Below are 18,360 nucleotides of genomic sequence, written 5' to 3'. Positions count from 1 at the left end.
ACGGGAAGAATCTACAAGATCATGTTACACTACTGCTCAGAAATCTTCCATAGCTCCTCGTCAACCTCAGGGTAAAGTTTTAACTGCTTAGCCTGGCACTCAAGGTCTTTCCCAATCTGGCTCAGACTGCCAAATTTCTATTCAATTTACTTCTACTCAGTGTACCAAGGGCCTTACTATATGCCAGGAGCTGGGGATACAGAAACAGAAAGACATCTCCAGGGCTGGGCGTGGTGGTTCACTCCTATAATCCCAGAACTTTGGGAGGCCAAGGCAGGCAGATCACTTGAGGCCAGGAGTCTGAGACCAGCCTGGCCAATATAGCAAATCCCCGACTCTACTAAAAACACAAAAATTAGCTGGGCATGGTGGCGTGCGCCTGTAGTCCCAGCTACTCGGGAAGCTGAGGCAGGCGGATTGCTTTAACCCAGGAGGCAGAGGTTGCAGTGAGCTGAGATTGTGCCACTGTACTCCAGCCTGGATGACAGAGCAAGACTCTGTCTCAAAAAAAAAAAAAAGTTTTGATTCTGCATGGAAGTGTGAGGAGAATGGCTCCTAGAGGAAGCTACAGAGAAACCACTTAAGGCCTAAGATGGAAGTTCTCCCAAAAATGAAAGGAAGGAAATCCCAAGCCGTTGGAATCAAGGCTGAGTTGTGAAAGCACACTGCCCATTTTAAAAATGGTGAGTGCATCTGCGGGGATGGGTCGGGGGATAGAGGACAGCATCATAGGACAGAAATAATGAGTGGGGGGAGGTAATACAGGAAAGATAGGTCATCAGTCTAGCACATTATATTAATTAATAGTATAAATTTTGTATTAATATTGTATAAATGTTGCATTAATAAATACTGTATTATTGCATAATAGAACAGATGCTTCTATCTATTGAAAGCCTATAAATGACCAGTGCTTCATAGCATTATATATCACACATAAATAACATACATTCTATTCTAAGGTATTACTTGTAATACTTAACAGTCACGTAAAGTATTACTAAACAGACTTTGCAAAAGAGGTTCAGAGAAACGGGCACCTTTCTGAAAGTCACACAGAGTATGTGCAGTCAGGATTTGATCCCAGCCTGCCTGGTGCCAAAACCCGGGCTCTTTATGCTGTGCTGTGCAATCCTTGCTATGGCTGGCTACCTTGCCTAAGGCAGGATTTTCCATTCTTGTCTCTATCCTAATACCACTTCAAGAAAAATGGGATGCTCACTTTACAGGACATGAAAATCAAGCTCAGTGAAAAAAAAATTACTGCTCCAAAACATACTAGTACCAAGGGCAGAGTCTGGGTTTGAACTTGGGTTTGTCCACAATATGTTAAATTTGGACTTGACTATAAAGGCAATGGGACACTCTCTCGTTTAAGTCTGGGAATCCACACAATCAACTGAGTGATACAGAAAGGTAATTCTGGGATAAAAATAAAGTAAGGATTAGAAAAGGAAAAGAAAAACACCACCAAAACCATTTATAGGGCCATTACAATAGTTCAGGTGACAGACAGTTAAACAGGCAGGAAGAACAGAAGAAGGGACAAAGCTAAGAGGTTCATCCAAGAGCTGGCTGAATAACACTTCCTCTGTGGGAGCTTCCTTGTCTCTCCCAGGTTGAATTAACAAATGAGGTCTCTGTGCATCTTTATGTCCTAAATATTGCATGCACTTAAGTCATTACTTGCCTACACATCTGGTTTCTCCACTAGTCTGTGTGTCCCTTGAAGGAAGAGACTCTATCTTACCCATTCGGGTGTCCCTCGCACAATGACTGGCACAAAGCAGTTGTGGGAGGAATGGGTGGATAGGAAAAGGAGGGAGCTGAGAACTGAAAGATGGCTAACACAGGGATAAATGATGAAAAGAAAATGGCAAAACTGGCGTGCCTGTGCCATAAGGCGCATGGCCTGGAGGATGGGCTAGGTTGAGATGAGATACTGAAGCTATGACCAGACTGTAGAGAGTCTAAAATGCCAGGAAGAGAAGAATCAACTTTATCTGGTAGACAAAAGGGAGTGGCGTACTAAAGGTTTTGAATCACAGAAGCTCCTAAAGCAAAGTTTTAGGAAAATGTGCCTTTCCTTTACTATCTCTAGCACACTGGGCCAGTCTCTTTCCCCTCCAGGAAGAATGCACTTGTGGAAATGTCAACTCATTCAAAAACCACGCTAAATACAACTTAATAGCAAGGTAAGTCTGTTGCATCTCAGGTCACTTAAGTCGTTTTTGGAATATCCACGATTAATTCCATGAGCATAAATAATGGGGGGGCTAACCAAGCTCAGTGAGAAACATCTTAAGAGCAAAGAGCTCACTCTATGCTGATCCTTCTGGAGATGAAAATTCCTTTCTCTCCCTCTCTCTCTCTCTCTCTTTCCATTTATTTTTATTTATTTATTTTGAGACAGGATCTCACTTCCATAGGCCAGGCTGCAGTGCAGCGAAGTCAGTTCACTGCAGCCTCAACTTCCCGAGCTCAGGTGATTCTCCCACCTCAGCCTCTCTAATAGCTGGGACTACAGGCATGCCACCATGCCCAGCTAGTTTTTTGTATTTCTAGTAGAAATGACGTTTTGCCATGTTGCCCAGGCTGGTTTCAAACCCCTGGGCTCAAGCGATCCACCCGCCTCAGTCACCCAAAGTGGTAGGTGTGATTCTACTGTACATATACAACAGAATACTATTCCGCCTTTAAAAAAAAAAAAAAAAGGAAATTCTGCAATATACAACACGGAGATGAAAATTCAGCAGCTAGTTCTAGTCTGGTGAACTTCTGTGTCCAGAAGCCTCCACGTCCCTGTGCGACCTTCACAGGAAATGTTACTCAGGAGACCTGGACTACACATGCAGGTTTCCTGGCGTGTTCCAGTGCTCTGTTACTGGTTCAGTAGAGGGCTGCCCACCACCAGCAATCACTTGTTACCTGCCACCATCAGAAGACACGACATGCTAGAAATACACTCACAGGACCGAGGCGGTCCAAAACAAGAACTGCCACTCTAGTGAGGAAAGAGAGGGCCACAGGAGCCAATAAATCTATCCGTGTTTACTCCTTTTCACATCTTGGTTTTGCCTTCTCCTGCCTTTTGAGTCCCACTGTTCCCTGTGAGGTAGGAAGGCCTACTGAAGGAAACTTCATTCAAAGGCCTGAGCAGGAATGTTCCCTAAGGATTTTTTTTTTTTTTTTTCTTTTTGAGATGGAGTCTCACTCTGTTGCCCAGGCTGGAGAGCAATGGCACGATCTTGGCTCACTGCAACTTTCACCTCCTGACTTCAAGTAATTCTCCTGCCTCAGCCTCCTAAGTAGCTGGGATTACAGGAGCCCACCATCATGCCCAGCTAATTTTGTTTTTAGTAGAGACAGGGTTTCACCATGTTGGCCAGGCTGGTCTTGAACTCCTGACCTCAGGTGATCTGCCTGCCTCAGCCTCCCAAAATGCTGGGATTACAGGCGTGAGCTACTGTGCCCAGCCACTCTGAAGATTTTTAAAGCATCAGGCCAAAGAAAAGACAGGTAAAGGAGGTCAGTGGCTCACACCTGTAATCCTAGCACTCTGGGAGACCAAGGCAGGCAAATCGCTTGAGGCCTCCAGGAGTTGGAGACCAGGCTGGGCAACATACCATCTCTTCAAAAAATACAAAAATTAGCCAGGTGTGGTGGCATGCACCTGTAGTTCCACTACTCGGGTGGCTAAAGCAAAAGAATCACCTGAGCGTGGAGAGGTAGAGGCTTCAGTGAGCCGTGATCATGCCACTGCACTTCAGCCTGGGCAAGGGCGTGAGACCCTGCCTCAAAAAAAAGAAAGGAGGAAGAAAGAAGGAAGAAGGAGGGAAGAAAGAAGGAAGAAGGAGGGAAGAAGGGAAGGAAGGAAGGAGAGAAGGAAGGGAGGGAGGGAGGGAAAATGTATGGACAGAACTGGGGTGGAGGCCAGGTGTGGTGGCTCACACCTGTAATCCTAGCACTTTGGGAGGCCGAGGTGGGTGGATCACCTGAGGTCAGGAGTTCAAGTCCAGCCTGGCCATCATGGTGAAACCCTATCTTTAAAAAAAAAAAAAAAAAAAAAACTGGGGTGGAATGTAGGTAAGGAACTGAGCAGATTAAAGAATAAATCTGTCCCTCACATCATACCCAAAAGTGAATTCAAAATGGATGACAGACTTCAATGTAAGAGCTAAAACTATATATACTCCAGCACTATTCACAAGGGCTAAGATGTGGAAACAAATCCACCAACAGACGATAAAGAAAATGTGGCATATATATGTATATATATATATATATATATATATACACACATATCTATATATCAGAATACTATTCAGCCTTAATAAAAGAAAGAAATTCTGCAATATGTAACATGCACAAACCTTGAAAACATTACACTAAGTGAGATCAGCTAGTCGCAGAAAGACATATACTGCATGATTCTCCTTATATGAGGTATCAAAACAGTCAAATTCATAGAAACAAAGAGTGGAATGGTGGTTACCAGGGTCTGGGGATGGGGAAATGGGGAATTAATCAGTAGGCATAGAGTTTCAGTCAAGTGAGATGAATACGCTCTAGAGATCTGAGGCCAGGCACAGTGGCACACGCCTGTAATCCCAGCACTTTGGGAGGCCCAGGTTGGGGGAGTGCTTGAAGCCAGGAGTTCAAAGCTGGCCTGGCCAACATGGCAAAACCCTGTGTCTACTAAAAATACAAAAATGAGCCTGGTGTGGTGGTGGGCACATGCAAACCCAGCTACTAGGGAGGCTGAGGCAGGAGAATCACTTGAACCCAGGAGGCAGAGGTTGCAGTGAACTGAGATCGCACCACTGCACTCCAGCCTAGGCCACAGATCTAGACTCTGTCTCAAGAAAAAAAAAAAAAGAAAGAAAATGTACAAATGGCCAATAAATACATGAAAGGATGCTAAACATCATTAGCTATCACAGAAATGCAAATCAAAATCACAAAGAGATACCATTTCACACCCAACAGAATGGCTTTAATAAAAAAGACAGTAACAAGTGTTGACAAGGATGTAGAGATACTGGAACTCATACATGCTGGTAGACAGGGAAAATGGTACAGCCACTTTAGAGAACAGTCTGGCAGTTTCTCAAATGGTTAAATACAGGGTTACCAACAACTGCTCCTGCTCCTCTGATCCCCATGGTAAGCCTCTACACGTACCTGTTTCCTAAAACAGCCAACAAGTATCAAGCCAGGTCTACCTCCCATGGTCTCCATGCTCCTCTCTGAGGCCATCTCTTCCCTAATTCCAAACCCTTGGAACTGTATTTCATCCACTAAAACACTGGTTTTCTCTCTTCACTAGTTCTTCCCTGACAGGTGCAAAGTCTTCTGATTTTTCTCCTTGTTTTCTGCACATTCTTCCTCCACAAAATCCATGGGATCTTGTCCATGATAGCAGCTCCTATGACAACACCAAGTTCAAAGTCCTCTCTTTTTCCACCTAGAAGTAAACCAATCACCTCATGAAAGGGTAACTAACTTTTGCTGTAGATAAAGACATATCCATCCTTCCTATGTGATACACCATTAACCATAGACTAGCATACCTAAATGCCTAAACAGGTGAGAAACTAAAGAAAAGGTGATATTGAAATCTCAGGTGAAAAAATGTTAGAAAGCAGGCTTTTTTTGAAGGAAGGGAATCTCCGAAAAAAGTGCAGCAGTCCACCAAGAGCAATGTGGTCCTGATCCCTTAGACAAATGCAGATTACACTCTTCTGGGCAGACGTCTCCAATTCCCAAATGGGGACACTGAAGTACTAGACCTTACTGCAGACTAGGATGAAGCAATAAAACTTAGGACTAGTCACCTCTGAAGCTTTGCCTGCCCAGGGCAGTGGTGGGAAGGTACCTGTTTATTATGTCCAGAAGCATGGATCTTACTTAAAGTCAATGCCTTTCCAACTAGCCCTTAAACTTTCAACTTAGTTAGCCAAGAAAAAAGGTGACCACTTTGTCCAATAGAGTACGACTCACAGATACCTATCCGTCAGCTATTGAGAAGCTTCATACCCACATCCGGACAGACTCATGCCTGCCTATTGGAACACCATGCATCATACACACTCCCAGGACCTGACATGCACAGGCATATAATCCAGAGCATACGTTCACCTCTCACCGGACTATACTTCCCATCTATCCTGAGACTTGGCTGAGAGAGAGGACAAACAACAGGAGGCAAAGAAAACAAGACCAGCCACTCAGACACCACTATTGGCTGATACAGCTCCATGGTGCTAGACAATGAGCTGCATCTCTTGCTGTGACCACAGGCAAGCTAATCCTCCACCAAAGGCCTCCTTCTCTTCATGTGTAAAATAAGGGACCCAAGGTTCCTCATTGCTGGCTGTAATACTCCTGACTCTCAGGCCTCTACCAGTTCTCTACAGACAGGCTGCTTTCAGTGAGAAAGAGAACTGGTAGAGAGAGGCCTGCTACAGTGAGGAGCAGGATGCAGAACAAAATCAAGGACTGACTTCCAGAAAGGGACATGGGGTTCATATTCTGATGACCTGGTTTCCCTGGAAATGTTGTCAGATGACCCGTGGGGCAGCAGGAAGCTCCAGTAACAAACTCTGCTGGACTGCCGGCCTGAAGCAGCTCCTAAAGGTCTGGGCATTAAACCAGTGGTACCCCCTATCCCAGCAGGACCCTCACTAACACCAGTGATGACCATGAAAACAGTAACCAGCCCAAGACCAAGAAACCAGAGACCTCAATTTACACGTGCACTTTTCTAAATGACAGGTCAAGATCTAAAACCCTAGCTCGGATTACGGTTCATCGATCTCCACCCAAAGGCACCTTCAGCTCCTCTGCCAAAGCAATGCAAAGTCTTGCTGGCCCTCTCTGTCATCGCTTGGTCTTGGGAGCAATTTCAAGTGCTCACAAGGGAAACTAAAGAATTGAAATCCAAGCTTGATCCTCCTCATTCCAAAATTCTAGTTAGTGAAATTGGTGTTTCAGGTCCTTTTACTTCCTCTGCTCATTCCTAGTGTGAGGACAGATAAACAAATGGTCAGAAGGCAAGGGGCAAGTGGCTGGAAGAGGAAAAAGAAAGACCGTAAACACACAGCACATAAACAGAGTCTTACAGCTCAAACACTGTCAGGATCTAACTTCCTGGCAGAGGCTGTTGAACAATCTCTAGTCACTCTAAGGACCCAGGGGACCTATCTCTCACATCTAGGAACATAACACTATGCATCATCACAACCTTCAGGCCATACAACAGATTAAGTCAACAATCTTTGAAATGATCACTTTCGAAAACTATGGGAAGACATATTATTTCTACTATGAATAGTCCCTCCTTATAATCAGGCATCCTATTCTCTCAAATGGTTAATAACCATTCTCTTCTCCCTAACCCAGAGACAGCCGGGTGAAGCGTCTAGTTCAAGGGAGCCTATGCTTCTCCAGTTGATACATCTTGTTCAAGAGGAAAAAAGGAAACCCAGGGTGGAGTTCTACATCCAAGGATAAGGAGGCCTGGAGGATGGGAAAATTTGAGAAGCCACACCAACCACACGATCAGAAAGAGAGGACTATTCGGGCAGGCCACTGCCACTTGCCCTGCCAACTGGACAGAGAGCTGGCAGCCGGCTATAAGGTACAAGGGGAAATACACATGCAACAAATAGGATGAGGGGAGAGGAGGAGAAGGAGCAGGGGTGAAAGCGACTCCACTGCACCCAGGCCTTGCCTCTGCGCTCCTGGGGCTGCCCCAAGCGAGCTCGCCACACGCAGGAAGCCAGAGGGGCTGGAGGGAAGGGGTCGTGGCGACAGCAGACCACAGACACTAGGCCTCGTGTGGCGTGCGGGGAGCGCACACGGGGCCGAAAGGCGTGCAAGGGTGGGGTGGGCGTGCAAGTGGCTTGGCGAGGGGTGGCAGGCGTCACCAGCACGGCCTGCGGAGCGAGGGCCCAGGGCTGCGGGGGGCGTGGGAGCGCGCGGGGCTGCGCTTGGAGGGGCGCGCGGGAGCTGGTTACCGTGTGGTTCACCCCCCACATCAGGACGCTGAGGATCGGCTCGCTGGCCCGGAATAGCTTCACTTTCTGGCACACGAAATGCTTCTTCTTGGTCTTGGTCTTGCTGGCGCTGAGCGGCGCCACCGCCACCGCCGTGGTGCTGGTGCAGTTGGACGACATGCCCGGGGCGGCGGCGGCGGCGGCGAAAGGGGGGGGCGACGGAGACAGCGCACAAGCCAGCGGCCCCAGGCCTCCCCCGGACCGATCCCCACCCCCGCTCCCTCACCGCGCCATGGTCGCGCCCGTCCCGTTACCTCCCCACCCCGCCCCGGTGGTTCCGTCCGCCCCACGCCCCGCCCTCCCGCCCCGCCCCGGGGAGCCGGCCGGCCCGCTCCGCGGCCTGCTCCGCACCCCGCTCCGCCCCTGGGCGTGCCACCGCCCAGCGGTCCCCAGGCCCCGTCCTCCCCGCCCGCGTGGTTCGGCCCGTCCCGGGGAGGCAGCGGTCGCCCCGCCCGCCCCTCCTCCCCGGGCCTGACAGGAACCCGCCTGGCTTCCGAACCGCGCCGGAGCGGGAAGAGGAGGAGGGTTGGGCAGGCGTCGCTGTGAACCGCGGGAGGGGCTCCCCACCCGGGCCCCGCAAAGCCAGGATTTGGCTCTTTCTCTCAACCCGAATGCCAAGATGGCGGCGGCGCCACAGCTCCGGAAGGGAAGGAGGGGCGGGAATGCGAGGAGGGCGGGTCGTACCATGCCCACCCCGGGGGAGAGGAAGTCCAGCCTGGAAAGCCAAGGAACGCCCCCTCGCTCCACCCAGGCGTGGATCTGCCCACTCCCCGGGGCTCCGGGCGCGCTCCACCCGCGGGGCACGCCCCCTCTCCCCCAGGGCCAATGAGAGGAACAGGCCGAGAACCTGGGTTTTATGAATGGGCCCCGCGCCCACCCACCTGCTGCCAGGTCTCCCGGCAAAGGGTCAGAGCTCAGAGGCTGCCAGCACCTTCAGTCACCTATCCCACTAGTCTTCTTACTCTCTGACTCCTTTCGTAAAATCTTTGAGTAAACTGCCCCACGCTTTGTTACATAATTCTCGGATGAGTGTTCTCCATATATTCGACACAAATCACAGGTCAACATTGTTCTTTCTGTGTGGGAATTCGTAAACACGGTACTCCGCAGGTGGTCTCTCTTTAAACAGTTACAAAAATAAACGTAGCCTTTATTACCAATTAATAAACATAACCCCGGCATAGGGAAGCATGATGAGGTGATTAAATGAATAAAAACTTATGTTACGTTCTCTAGGGAAAGATCGGGTTTCGAGCATTACAATGCCTGGCATCATAAGTGTTCAAAAATGGAAAACCAAATACATTTTAAGCAGAATTAGTAATGAGCAGAACAAGGAAAGTGCCCAGGTAGTGTGGGGGTCAAGAGGACCTAGGAGTTCACTGGTCAAATGAGGGCTTCTGGTGAAAGAACAGAGAAGGGAAAAGAAGTAAAGACAGGCAAGTGGCCCCTTGAGGGTTTGTTTTAGTACCTGACTGAAAAAGTCTAGCAAACCTCCTGAAAATCTATCATTGTAGTAAGATTACTACACGATACGAAACGAAGCCTTGAAATAACCTTCCATTTTATTTTCCTTTCGGAGCCATGGGGCATATTGGCAATTTGGTCCTGACTCCTAAAAGCATTTTACTATACCTTTACACTGCCTACATTGGAGACTACAAGCAGTGGAAAAGGATAGATGCTCTAGACCCTGTTGATAAACCCAGGCTCCTCCTAAACCAGCCGGACTCAGAGAGAAAAATGCTTAAAAATGCTTATTGTATTACTTGCCATCAAAGTTCAATGCGTTTTTTTTTTTTTTTTTTTTGAGACGGAGTCTTGCTCATTGCCAGGCTGAAGTGCAGTGGCTCGATCTCCACTCATCGCAGCCTGTGCCCCCCCGGGGTTCAAATGATTCTCCTGCCTCAGCCTCCCAAGTAGCTGGGACTACAGGTGAACGCCGCCATGCCCGGCTAATTTTTGTATTTTTAGTAAAGATGCGTTTTCACCATTTGGCCAGGATGGTCTCGATTTCCTGACCTTGTGATCCGCCCTCGTCGGCCTTCCAAAGTGCTGGGATTACAGGCGTGAGTCACCGTGCCCAGCCCAATGTGTTTCTATTACAGAGTAAAGTCATTTACCAAACAGGGTATTCTCACAAAGCTAACCTTTTTTAAAAGCATGTAGAAATTATACATTTGTACATATACACATTACACTTTTACATCCAAAGATCAAGTGGCTAACAGTTCATTCAGAGCTTTTTGTATTGTTTGATTTTCTAGATTCTGTCACTCCCTTGGCTTTTCCCTCACCTGACATCATTGTGCCACATTATCTTCTAAATCAAGTAAATGTTCATTTGTCTCTGTAAGCACAATCTATCTGGGTGACATGATACTGGTTTCTGAAAGGCCTGGTCTACACTGAGGCAGTGGAATAGGTCTGTTGGCACAGGTAAGAGGGAAGCGGCATGATCAACATCACAACCCCAGGGAACAGCCTTCCAGAGCAGAACAAGCACTTCCACCAAGATGGTCCAGTGCCCACCCGTTAAAAACAGTCAAAACCCAAAGTTACTGAGTGTCCCACAAAGCACATCACCCTGGCTCTCAAAGGAAGTGAGCTGTTTCAGGACTTGATGGAACAGGGTCACTTTGAACAGTGGTGGTTTGACATCTGTGAAAGAAGTCAGTTAAACTCTTATAAAGAGAATTAAGGGGTCAGTAGCTTCCCTGGAAAATGCAGGAAAACCAGTAAGAGAGGGGACAGTTTTCATCTTTTCATAAAGTTCTTCTCCAGAGCTACAGAAGTTCTCTGAATAGAGTAGATATTCCGCTTCACCCGGTCCTCCAGGGAGGAAGTAGATGCACTCTCCAGCTTCATGCGGCTAGGAAGAGAAGACAGGCAGATGGAGGTCAAAAACATTTTCAGTCAACTATTCCGGCAGCTTTGGAAGAAATGGGTTGTTAGCCACAGAGCAGCTGAAGATACACAACCTCTTTTAAGCCCCCATAGATAACTTTCGAGTGAATCCACCTGGAACCAAATGTTTTTAAGCCAGTGTCCATAAGAGAAAATGTATCTCTTTTGGAAAATAAATCAAAGCCTCATTGGAAAAAGGCTTCCTGGGCCATGAATTCTTATTTAAAAGGAAGGTCAAGGAATTTCAATGATTTAGAAGATACCAGTTCACTTCTCCTCCCCTCGAATGAAAAACACCCCACCGTGTGGTCAGAAACAGGGAGTAGTAAGTAGCAACGGTGGTCTGAAGGCTGTGCTCCATGGGCAGACACAGAAACACTGGTGAACCAGCTGCCAGCCTGTCATCTTAAGACCATCCCCGTGAAAGCTCCCGGCAGGAGGGAGAGACACTCACTGGATGAACTTCCCATCCCGGGAGTCCAGCTTCTCCAGCCTCTGCTCCCGTTCCTCATCCTTAGCGTGCCTCTTGAGGATGTTCAGTCTCTCCTCCTCCCGCCATTTGGCATTTTCCATCATCTCTTGCCGTTTTCGCTCTAATTCCTCTGCGGAGAGTTTTCTGTTGAGCACAGAAACCATCTGATCAGGTCTCTCCCAGCAAAAAAAAAAACCAGAAGCAGGACAAGAAGCACAGAAGCCAGGTAGGACCCCAAACTCTCCAGTTCACTGCTCTCTCTAAGTGTAAGGCCAGCCTGGGTTCCCTTCTAACGTCCTGGTCAGGTGGTTTCCTCCAAATTTCAAAAGCTTTTAGTAAAGAATTCCATAATCTCACTCATTAATATCTAGAGTGATTATTCTGAAATATGAATAAGCTGGGAACTCACTGGGAAACTAAACCTGTAGTAATTGTACCCCAATGGTTTCCTCAACAAGTTACAGAACAGAGGACTAGGTTATCCATGTAACTGTTAACATCTACCATCTAACTACCCATTGGAGACTAGAAATTCATGACACAGCCCATAAATACACTTATTTAGGACTAAGCTAGAAGCCAGAAGCTGAGGAATAACTTAGCCTCAGAAAATAATAAGTCTGCACAGTGGCACATGCCTGTAATCCCAGCACTTTGAGAGGCCGAGGCGGGTGGATCACCTGAGGTCAGTGGTTCAAGACCAGCCTGACCAACATGGTAAAACCCTGTCTCTACTAAAAATACAAAAATTAGCCAGGCGTGGTGGTAGGTGCCTATAATCCCAGCTACTCAAGAGGCTGAGGCAGGAGAATCACTCGAACCTGGGAGGCAGAGGTTGCAGTGAGCCAAGATCACGCCATTGCACTACAGCCTGGGTGACAGAGCAAGACTTCATCTCAAAAACAAATAAATAAATAAGAAATAATAAATAGGGCCAGGCATGCTGGCTCACGCCTATAGTCCCACCCAGCACTTTGGGAGGCTGAGGTGGGTGGATCATTTGAGGTCAGGAGTTCTGGACCAGCCTGGCCAACATGGTGAAACCCTGTCTCTACTAAAAATGTAAAAATTAGCACCTGGAATCCCAGCTACTCAGGAGGCTGAGGCAAGAGAATTGCTTGAACCTGGGAGGTTGAGGTTGCAGTGAGCCAAGATTGTGCCACTGCACTCCCGCCTGGGAAACAGAGCGAGACTCCATCTCAAAAAAAAAAGAAAAAGAAAGAAAATGATAAATAGGTAGATGTTCTTCCCTAACACTCACTGCAAATGAAATTAGAGCAAAAAAAAGGAGGTGGCTGGGCACGGTGGCTCACATCTGTAATCCCAGCACTTTGGGAGGCTGAGGCGCGTGGATCATTTGACTCCAGGAGTTCGAAACCATCCTGGCCAACATGGTGAAACCCCTGTCTCTACTAAAATACAAAAATTAGCTGGGCGTGGTGGCAGGCACCTATAATCCCAGTTACTTGGAAGGCTGAAGCAGGAGAATCACTTGAACCCAGGAGGTAGAGGTTGCAGTGAGCCGAGATCATGCCACTGTACTCCAGCCTAGGCAATAGAGTTAGACTTCATCTCAAAAAAAAAAAAAAAAAAGGAAAAGAAAAGGAGGTGATGAACCAATTAGTCACTGTCTAACAATGACAGACATCCAAATCCACTGATACCCAAATGGATGTGATATGCAGGTCCCCCTTTAAGAGGAAAAATAATTCCTGAAGTCCAGTAAGAGAACAAGAGCCCATTTTGAGAAACAAAACTAAAATATTAAAACCTGCTATGTAGTTTACAGGGAAATGACTGCAATTCCTAAAAAAAAAAAAAAAAAAAAAAAAAACTCCACTAAATAAAACGTAAACCCAGGTACAGTGGCTCACATCTGTAATCCTAATACTGTGAGAGGCCTAGACAGGCAGATTGCTTGAGCCTAGGAGTTCAAGACCAGCCTGGGCAACATGACAAAACCCCATTTCTATACAAAATACAAAAAAATTAGCCTGGTGTGGTGGTGCACACCTGTAGTTCCAGCTACTCAGGATGCTGAGGTGGGAGAATCATCTGAGGTGGGAAGTTGAGGCTGCAGTGAGCCCTGATCATGCTACACACTCTAGCCTGGGCAACAGAGTGAGACCCTGTCTCAAAAATAAACAGAGAGAATGCAAGAGGAGATATCATGAATAAGAGATGTGAACAAACTGCTGGAAGATGAAAGTGGACAAAGGAGTGGTGACTACTTCAACAGATTAGAAGAAACTGAACCCAGAGTGCCCTAAACTGATGAGAAGCAAGTGGGTTCACAATGCAAAATCCCGGAAAGGCTCAGGGACTTCAGGCACAGAGCACTTCAGAGGATGCTGACAAAGCATAGGGCTGAAAACAAAAGGACGCATTTAAAATCTGCATAGGGAGCAACTAGGACACCCCTGGGTCCTCATGCATAACGTGGGATCACTCTCCCAAAAATGTACAGGAGAGCCTGTGGTTTACCCTGCGGGGAAACTGAACCAGACAGGAGATCAGAAGATGCAAAGGCACCAGGCACAGCAGAGAAAGCTGGAAGGGCCACCAGACTGCAAACAAGGAATGAAGTACAAGTCCATATACTCAATACTGAGACTCCCAGATCCTACTGGGATCTGTGCGCTCTCTCCAAACACCAGCAGCCAAATTTATAGTCCTAAGTCCAGCGACCAGAGGGTTTTTTTCTGGAGAAATTTATTGATTCTTTAACAAGAAGATATTAATCAAAGATATTAATGAATGAGTGTCCCCCAGCTAAAAACCAGTTGGAACCCAACCACCTACCAATAAACAAGCCCTGACAATACATATACTGCATTGAGCTTTTCAATGTCTCACTCTTAAATGTGAAGAGACTGTGAAATGCCACCAGACAGTTCAGGAAAGCCTCTAACATGAAAGACAGAGACCAAAACAAATGGAAAAGGGAACACAGAGAAAAAGAAGACACAGCATAAAACAAAACTTTTGTTTTGAGACAGAGTTTCGTTCCTGTTGCCCAGGCTGGAGTGCAGTGGCACAATTGTGGCTCATTGCAACCCCCACCTCCTGGGTTCAAGCAATTCTCCTGTCTCTGCCACCCAAATAGATGGGATTACAGGCATGTGCCACCATCTCCAACTAATTTTGTATTTTTAGTAGAGATGGGGTTTCACCATGTTGGTCAGGCTGGTCTCAAACTCCTGACCTCAGGTGATCCATCTGCCTCGGCCTCCCAAAGTGCTGGGATTACAGGCGTAAGCCACCATGCCCAGCCTTATCTTGTCCTTTCAATGTGCTTTCACATGGCCCGGGGTAGGGGATGCAGATCCTTACAGTTGGCAAGATAAATAAAAGTTGGTTTGTCAAAGAGGTAATGATCCATTATCCATTTGCCCTGGTTTGAGCCCATTCTAGATTCAGGCCTAGAGAATGTGAAGTTAATCAACTGGGTTCCTGCCTCACCTCGTATATCCGGGCGCGTGTCGTCTTTGGTAGACCTCTTTTTTAGGTGATGGGCTCCTAGTTTGGTCTGTCTCTCTCCTGTTCACCTTAGAGTTGTACCTGTAACAGACACAGAGCGCAGAGAGGAAAAAGCCTTTTTAATCCAGGGGCTTACACTGAATCCCTCAAACAATGGAAGATAAGCTAATGGTCTCAGAGATATAATCTAAGCAGAGGGCACAAGTGTGAGAAAAACAATGGTATAGGGTTTGATGTCAGACTCACCCCAGAGCTCCCAAAGCATGGTATACACCTACAGATATGTGACTCTGGAGGCCTGACCTTTACATTGAAGTGGAAAAAAAATGATGTAAAGGAAATACCAAAGCAAAGACATCTGGGAAAGTCGATGGACGGATACCAACAAAAGCAAAAGCAAATAAATGCCTGCTGGGACCAGGCCCCCACAGTCTTGGGTTATACCCCAGTGAATCCCACACTCACAGTTTGCCAGGCCTTGGGGACCATGACCTTCTGCCTGGGGATCGAGACCTCCTGTCCCGGGATCCTGCTTCCCTGATGCTCTTCTTGCTGGCATGTCTGGGGGGTGAGTGGGAGGAGCTTCTGGATCTGGAATGGTTCTTCATCCCATGCCCTTTCTTTGTCTCAGCTGTCAGACCCTGAAGTCTGTGGTTACGGTCAGAGTTCCTGACCTACATCATTAAGGAAAAGAGAAGTTATTCATATGGAAAAATCCACCTATTCAGGAGAAAATGCAGTGAAACAGGAGATGTTATATAAGGAGCTCACTGGGCAAGCCAATATCATCACACAGAATTATCACAGAGAACTGTACAAACTTAGGAACGTTATCTGCAGCATCCTCTAAAACAATCTATGGACAGCCAGTTGCAGTTGCTCACACCTTTAATCCCAACACTCTGGGAGATGGAAGCAGGAGGACTTCCTGAGCTCAGGGGTTTGACAACACCCAGAGCAACTAGTGAGACCCTGTGTCTACAAAATATTTTAAAATTAGCTGAGTATGGTGGTACATGCCTGTATTCCCAGCTACCCAGGAAGATGACAAAGGAGGACCCCTTGAGCCTAGGAGGTAGAGACAGCAGTGAGCTGTGATCACACAACTATACTCCAACCTAGATAAGAGCAAGACCCTGTCTCAAAAAAAAAAAAAAGAATTATAAGAATATACCTGGTTTGGCTCTTCACTATAGATTAAGGAAGAGCAAGAGTCAGAAGCATGAAGGACAGGAACTAAGGTTAAAAACACAGAAATACAGCCAGGTGCAGTTGCTCACCCCTGTAATCCCAGCACTTTGGGAGGCTAAGGCAGGTGGATCACCTGAGGTCAAGAGTTCCTCTAGACCATCCTGAACAACATGGAGAAACCCCGTCTCTACTAAAAATATAAAATTAGCCGGACATGGTGGCACATGCCTGTAATCCCAGCTACTCAGGAGGCTGAAGCAGGAGGGTTGCTTGAAGCCAGGAGGCAGAGGTTGCAGTGAGCCGATATTGTGCCATTGCACTCCAGTGTGGGTAACGAAAGCAAAACTCCATCTCAAAACAAAACAAAACAAAACAGAAATGCAGAAGGCAAGCCAGGTGCCTCGAGCCTGTAGTTCCAGCTGCTCAGGAAGATTGCTTTAGCTCAGGAGTTCGAGACCAGCCTGAGCAAAATAATGAGGCACTGATACTTAAAAAAACAAACAAAAAAAAAAAAACAGCAGATTTACCTCTTCAACCTATATACTTAGAATGTGTGCATTTCATGTAAATTATCTGTAGAGGGATGGGTAGAATGTCTCAATGCCCCATTGGTGGTCTAGTCTCTCTGCTCAGAGGATCGTCAGCCACAAGAAGATGCTCAGGGATAGGAAATGGGCCTGTTTCCCAGGAGCCCCAGCCTTCACTGCCCCTCCCTGCTATCCGTGTTGTCCAAGTGGCACATTCCACAGTTCCAGTCACTACTTTCAAGGAGCCCACATCCCTACCTGTAAGCCATATCCAGACACTTTGGACAAAATGGGGGAGGAATTTGCCATCTTCTTTTGAGATCTAAGAGATTAAAATACACACACTCATTGAAAAAGAAAACATAGGTCCAATTTAAGTATCTTACGCTGAACCATGCCTCTTGCTTCCAATGTGACCTTTCCACCTCCTAGCTGTTACTTGGTAGTACGTTTCTCTATTTGGGCTGTCTATGCCGAAAGATGCATCAGCACAGTCAAATTTTTCCTGTGAAAAACTGGGCCTCGCTTCTAAGCCCCAGCGCCTGAACACATTCTCCTCTCACCTCATGCTGCTATTCCAGGGACGAATAGTGACTCAGCAGCAGCAGAGCTGACTGCTCCCACAGGAGGACATGCAGAATGGGCCCACATGGGCCATCAGTACATTAACAAAAGCCTATAGAAAGCCACCTTCAGTCTTGGAGGAATCCTAAGCTGTGAGGAAACAGAATCACGCCCAGGATGTCTACCTAAGACCTACCAGGCTAAAGTCAGCACCATTAGGGGTCTCTCTCCAGCAGCATGGCCGAGAGACCCACTCATATTTAGCATCTCCAAGGAACTCCAACATTAGATGGCAAGCTCTGTGGGCACAGGGCCCATGTTGTTGGAGTGTTCGCCACTAAAACCTCAGTACCTGGCAGCTCCCAGCACAGGGCAGGTGTTCGTGTCTGTGGCATGAATGAGTGAACGAGCAAGTGAATCAACGATGAGGGAGGCTGGTCGCCACATGCTCACCTTCCCGCACTGTGCTCATCCTCGCTGCTGGAACGTTCGCTACTCGAGCTTCTGTGCTTGTGTTTCTTGTGCTTCTTTTTCTTCTCCTTCTTTTTCTTCTTCTCCTTTTTTTCCAGACTCATTTGCAACTGGAAAATGCCGAGAACACAAACACACAAGACTGCTGAGACCAGCCAGGAACAGTGGCTCATGCCTGTAATCCCAGCACTTTGGGAAGCCAAGGCAAGCAGATCACTTGAGGTCCGGAATTCGAGGCCAGCCTGGCCAACATGGCGAAACCCTGATTCTACTAAAAATACAAAAATTAACTGGGCCTGGTGGCAGGTACCTGTAATCCCAGGTACTTGGGAAGCTGAGACATGAGAATTACTTGAACTGGGAAGCAGAGGTTACAGTGGGCCAAAATCATGCCACTGCACTCAGACAGGCAACAGAATGAAACTGTCTCTTAGGCCAGGAGAAGTGGCTCACACCTGTAATCCCAGCACTTTGGGAGGCTGAGACGGGTGGATCACAAGGTCAGGAGATCAAGACGATCCTGGCCAAAATGGTGAAACCCCGTCTCTTCAAAAAAAAAAAAAAGAAACTGTGCCTCAAAAAAAAGATTACTGAGGGGTCTGCAGAAGTCCAGGGCATTATCAGGGGTTGCCTGTCAGCACACCAGGGGAAGGGTCTTTTTTTTTTTTTTTTTTTTTTTTTTTTTTTT

At 47.1% G+C, this 18,360-nt stretch overlaps 2 protein-coding genes across 3 annotated transcripts in view; both read right to left on the bottom strand.

Annotated features, from left to right (window-relative positions):
- The window catches only part of PIP4K2B (phosphatidylinositol-5-phosphate 4-kinase type 2 beta), a 35,414-nt gene extending 26,693 nt beyond the window's left edge, over positions 1 to 8,721 (bottom strand). The window contains exons 1-2 of one of the 2 annotated variants that reach the window (XM_032279263.1): positions 8,022 to 8,158; positions 5,185 to 5,467 (exon numbers count right to left, since the gene is read on the bottom strand). In XM_032279263.1, the coding sequence (XP_032135154.1) occupies positions 5,185 to 5,259 (75 nt within the window). In that variant the 5' untranslated portion in view covers positions 5,260 to 5,467; positions 8,022 to 8,158. Of the gene's footprint in view, positions 1 to 5,184; positions 5,468 to 8,021 lie in introns of both variants that reach the window. The other variant, XM_032279262.1, reaches the window with a different exon arrangement.
- A 1,471-nt stretch (positions 8,722 to 10,192) lies between these two features.
- The window catches only part of CWC25 (CWC25 spliceosome associated protein homolog), a 19,157-nt gene continuing 10,989 nt past the window's right edge, over positions 10,193 to 18,360 (bottom strand). The window contains exons 5-10 of the mRNA XM_032279261.1: positions 17,655 to 17,782; positions 16,896 to 16,959; positions 15,385 to 15,593; positions 14,902 to 15,000; positions 11,422 to 11,583; positions 10,193 to 10,932 (exon numbers count right to left, since the gene is read on the bottom strand). Of these exons, the coding sequence (XP_032135152.1) occupies positions 10,818 to 10,932; positions 11,422 to 11,583; positions 14,902 to 15,000; positions 15,385 to 15,593; positions 16,896 to 16,959; positions 17,655 to 17,782 (777 nt within the window). The 3' untranslated portion in view covers positions 10,193 to 10,817. The remainder of the gene's footprint in view (positions 10,933 to 11,421; positions 11,584 to 14,901; positions 15,001 to 15,384; positions 15,594 to 16,895; positions 16,960 to 17,654; positions 17,783 to 18,360) is intronic.

This window comes from Sapajus apella, unplaced genomic scaffold, assembly GCF_009761245.1.
Source record: "Sapajus apella isolate SASKATOON/1434 unplaced genomic scaffold, GSC_monkey_1.0 scaffold12, whole genome shotgun sequence".
Lineage (NCBI taxonomy): Eukaryota > Metazoa > Chordata > Mammalia > Primates > Cebidae > Sapajus > Sapajus apella.
Note: the sequence above shows the minus strand (reverse complement) of the source record. Positions and strands in the feature narration are given on the sequence as shown.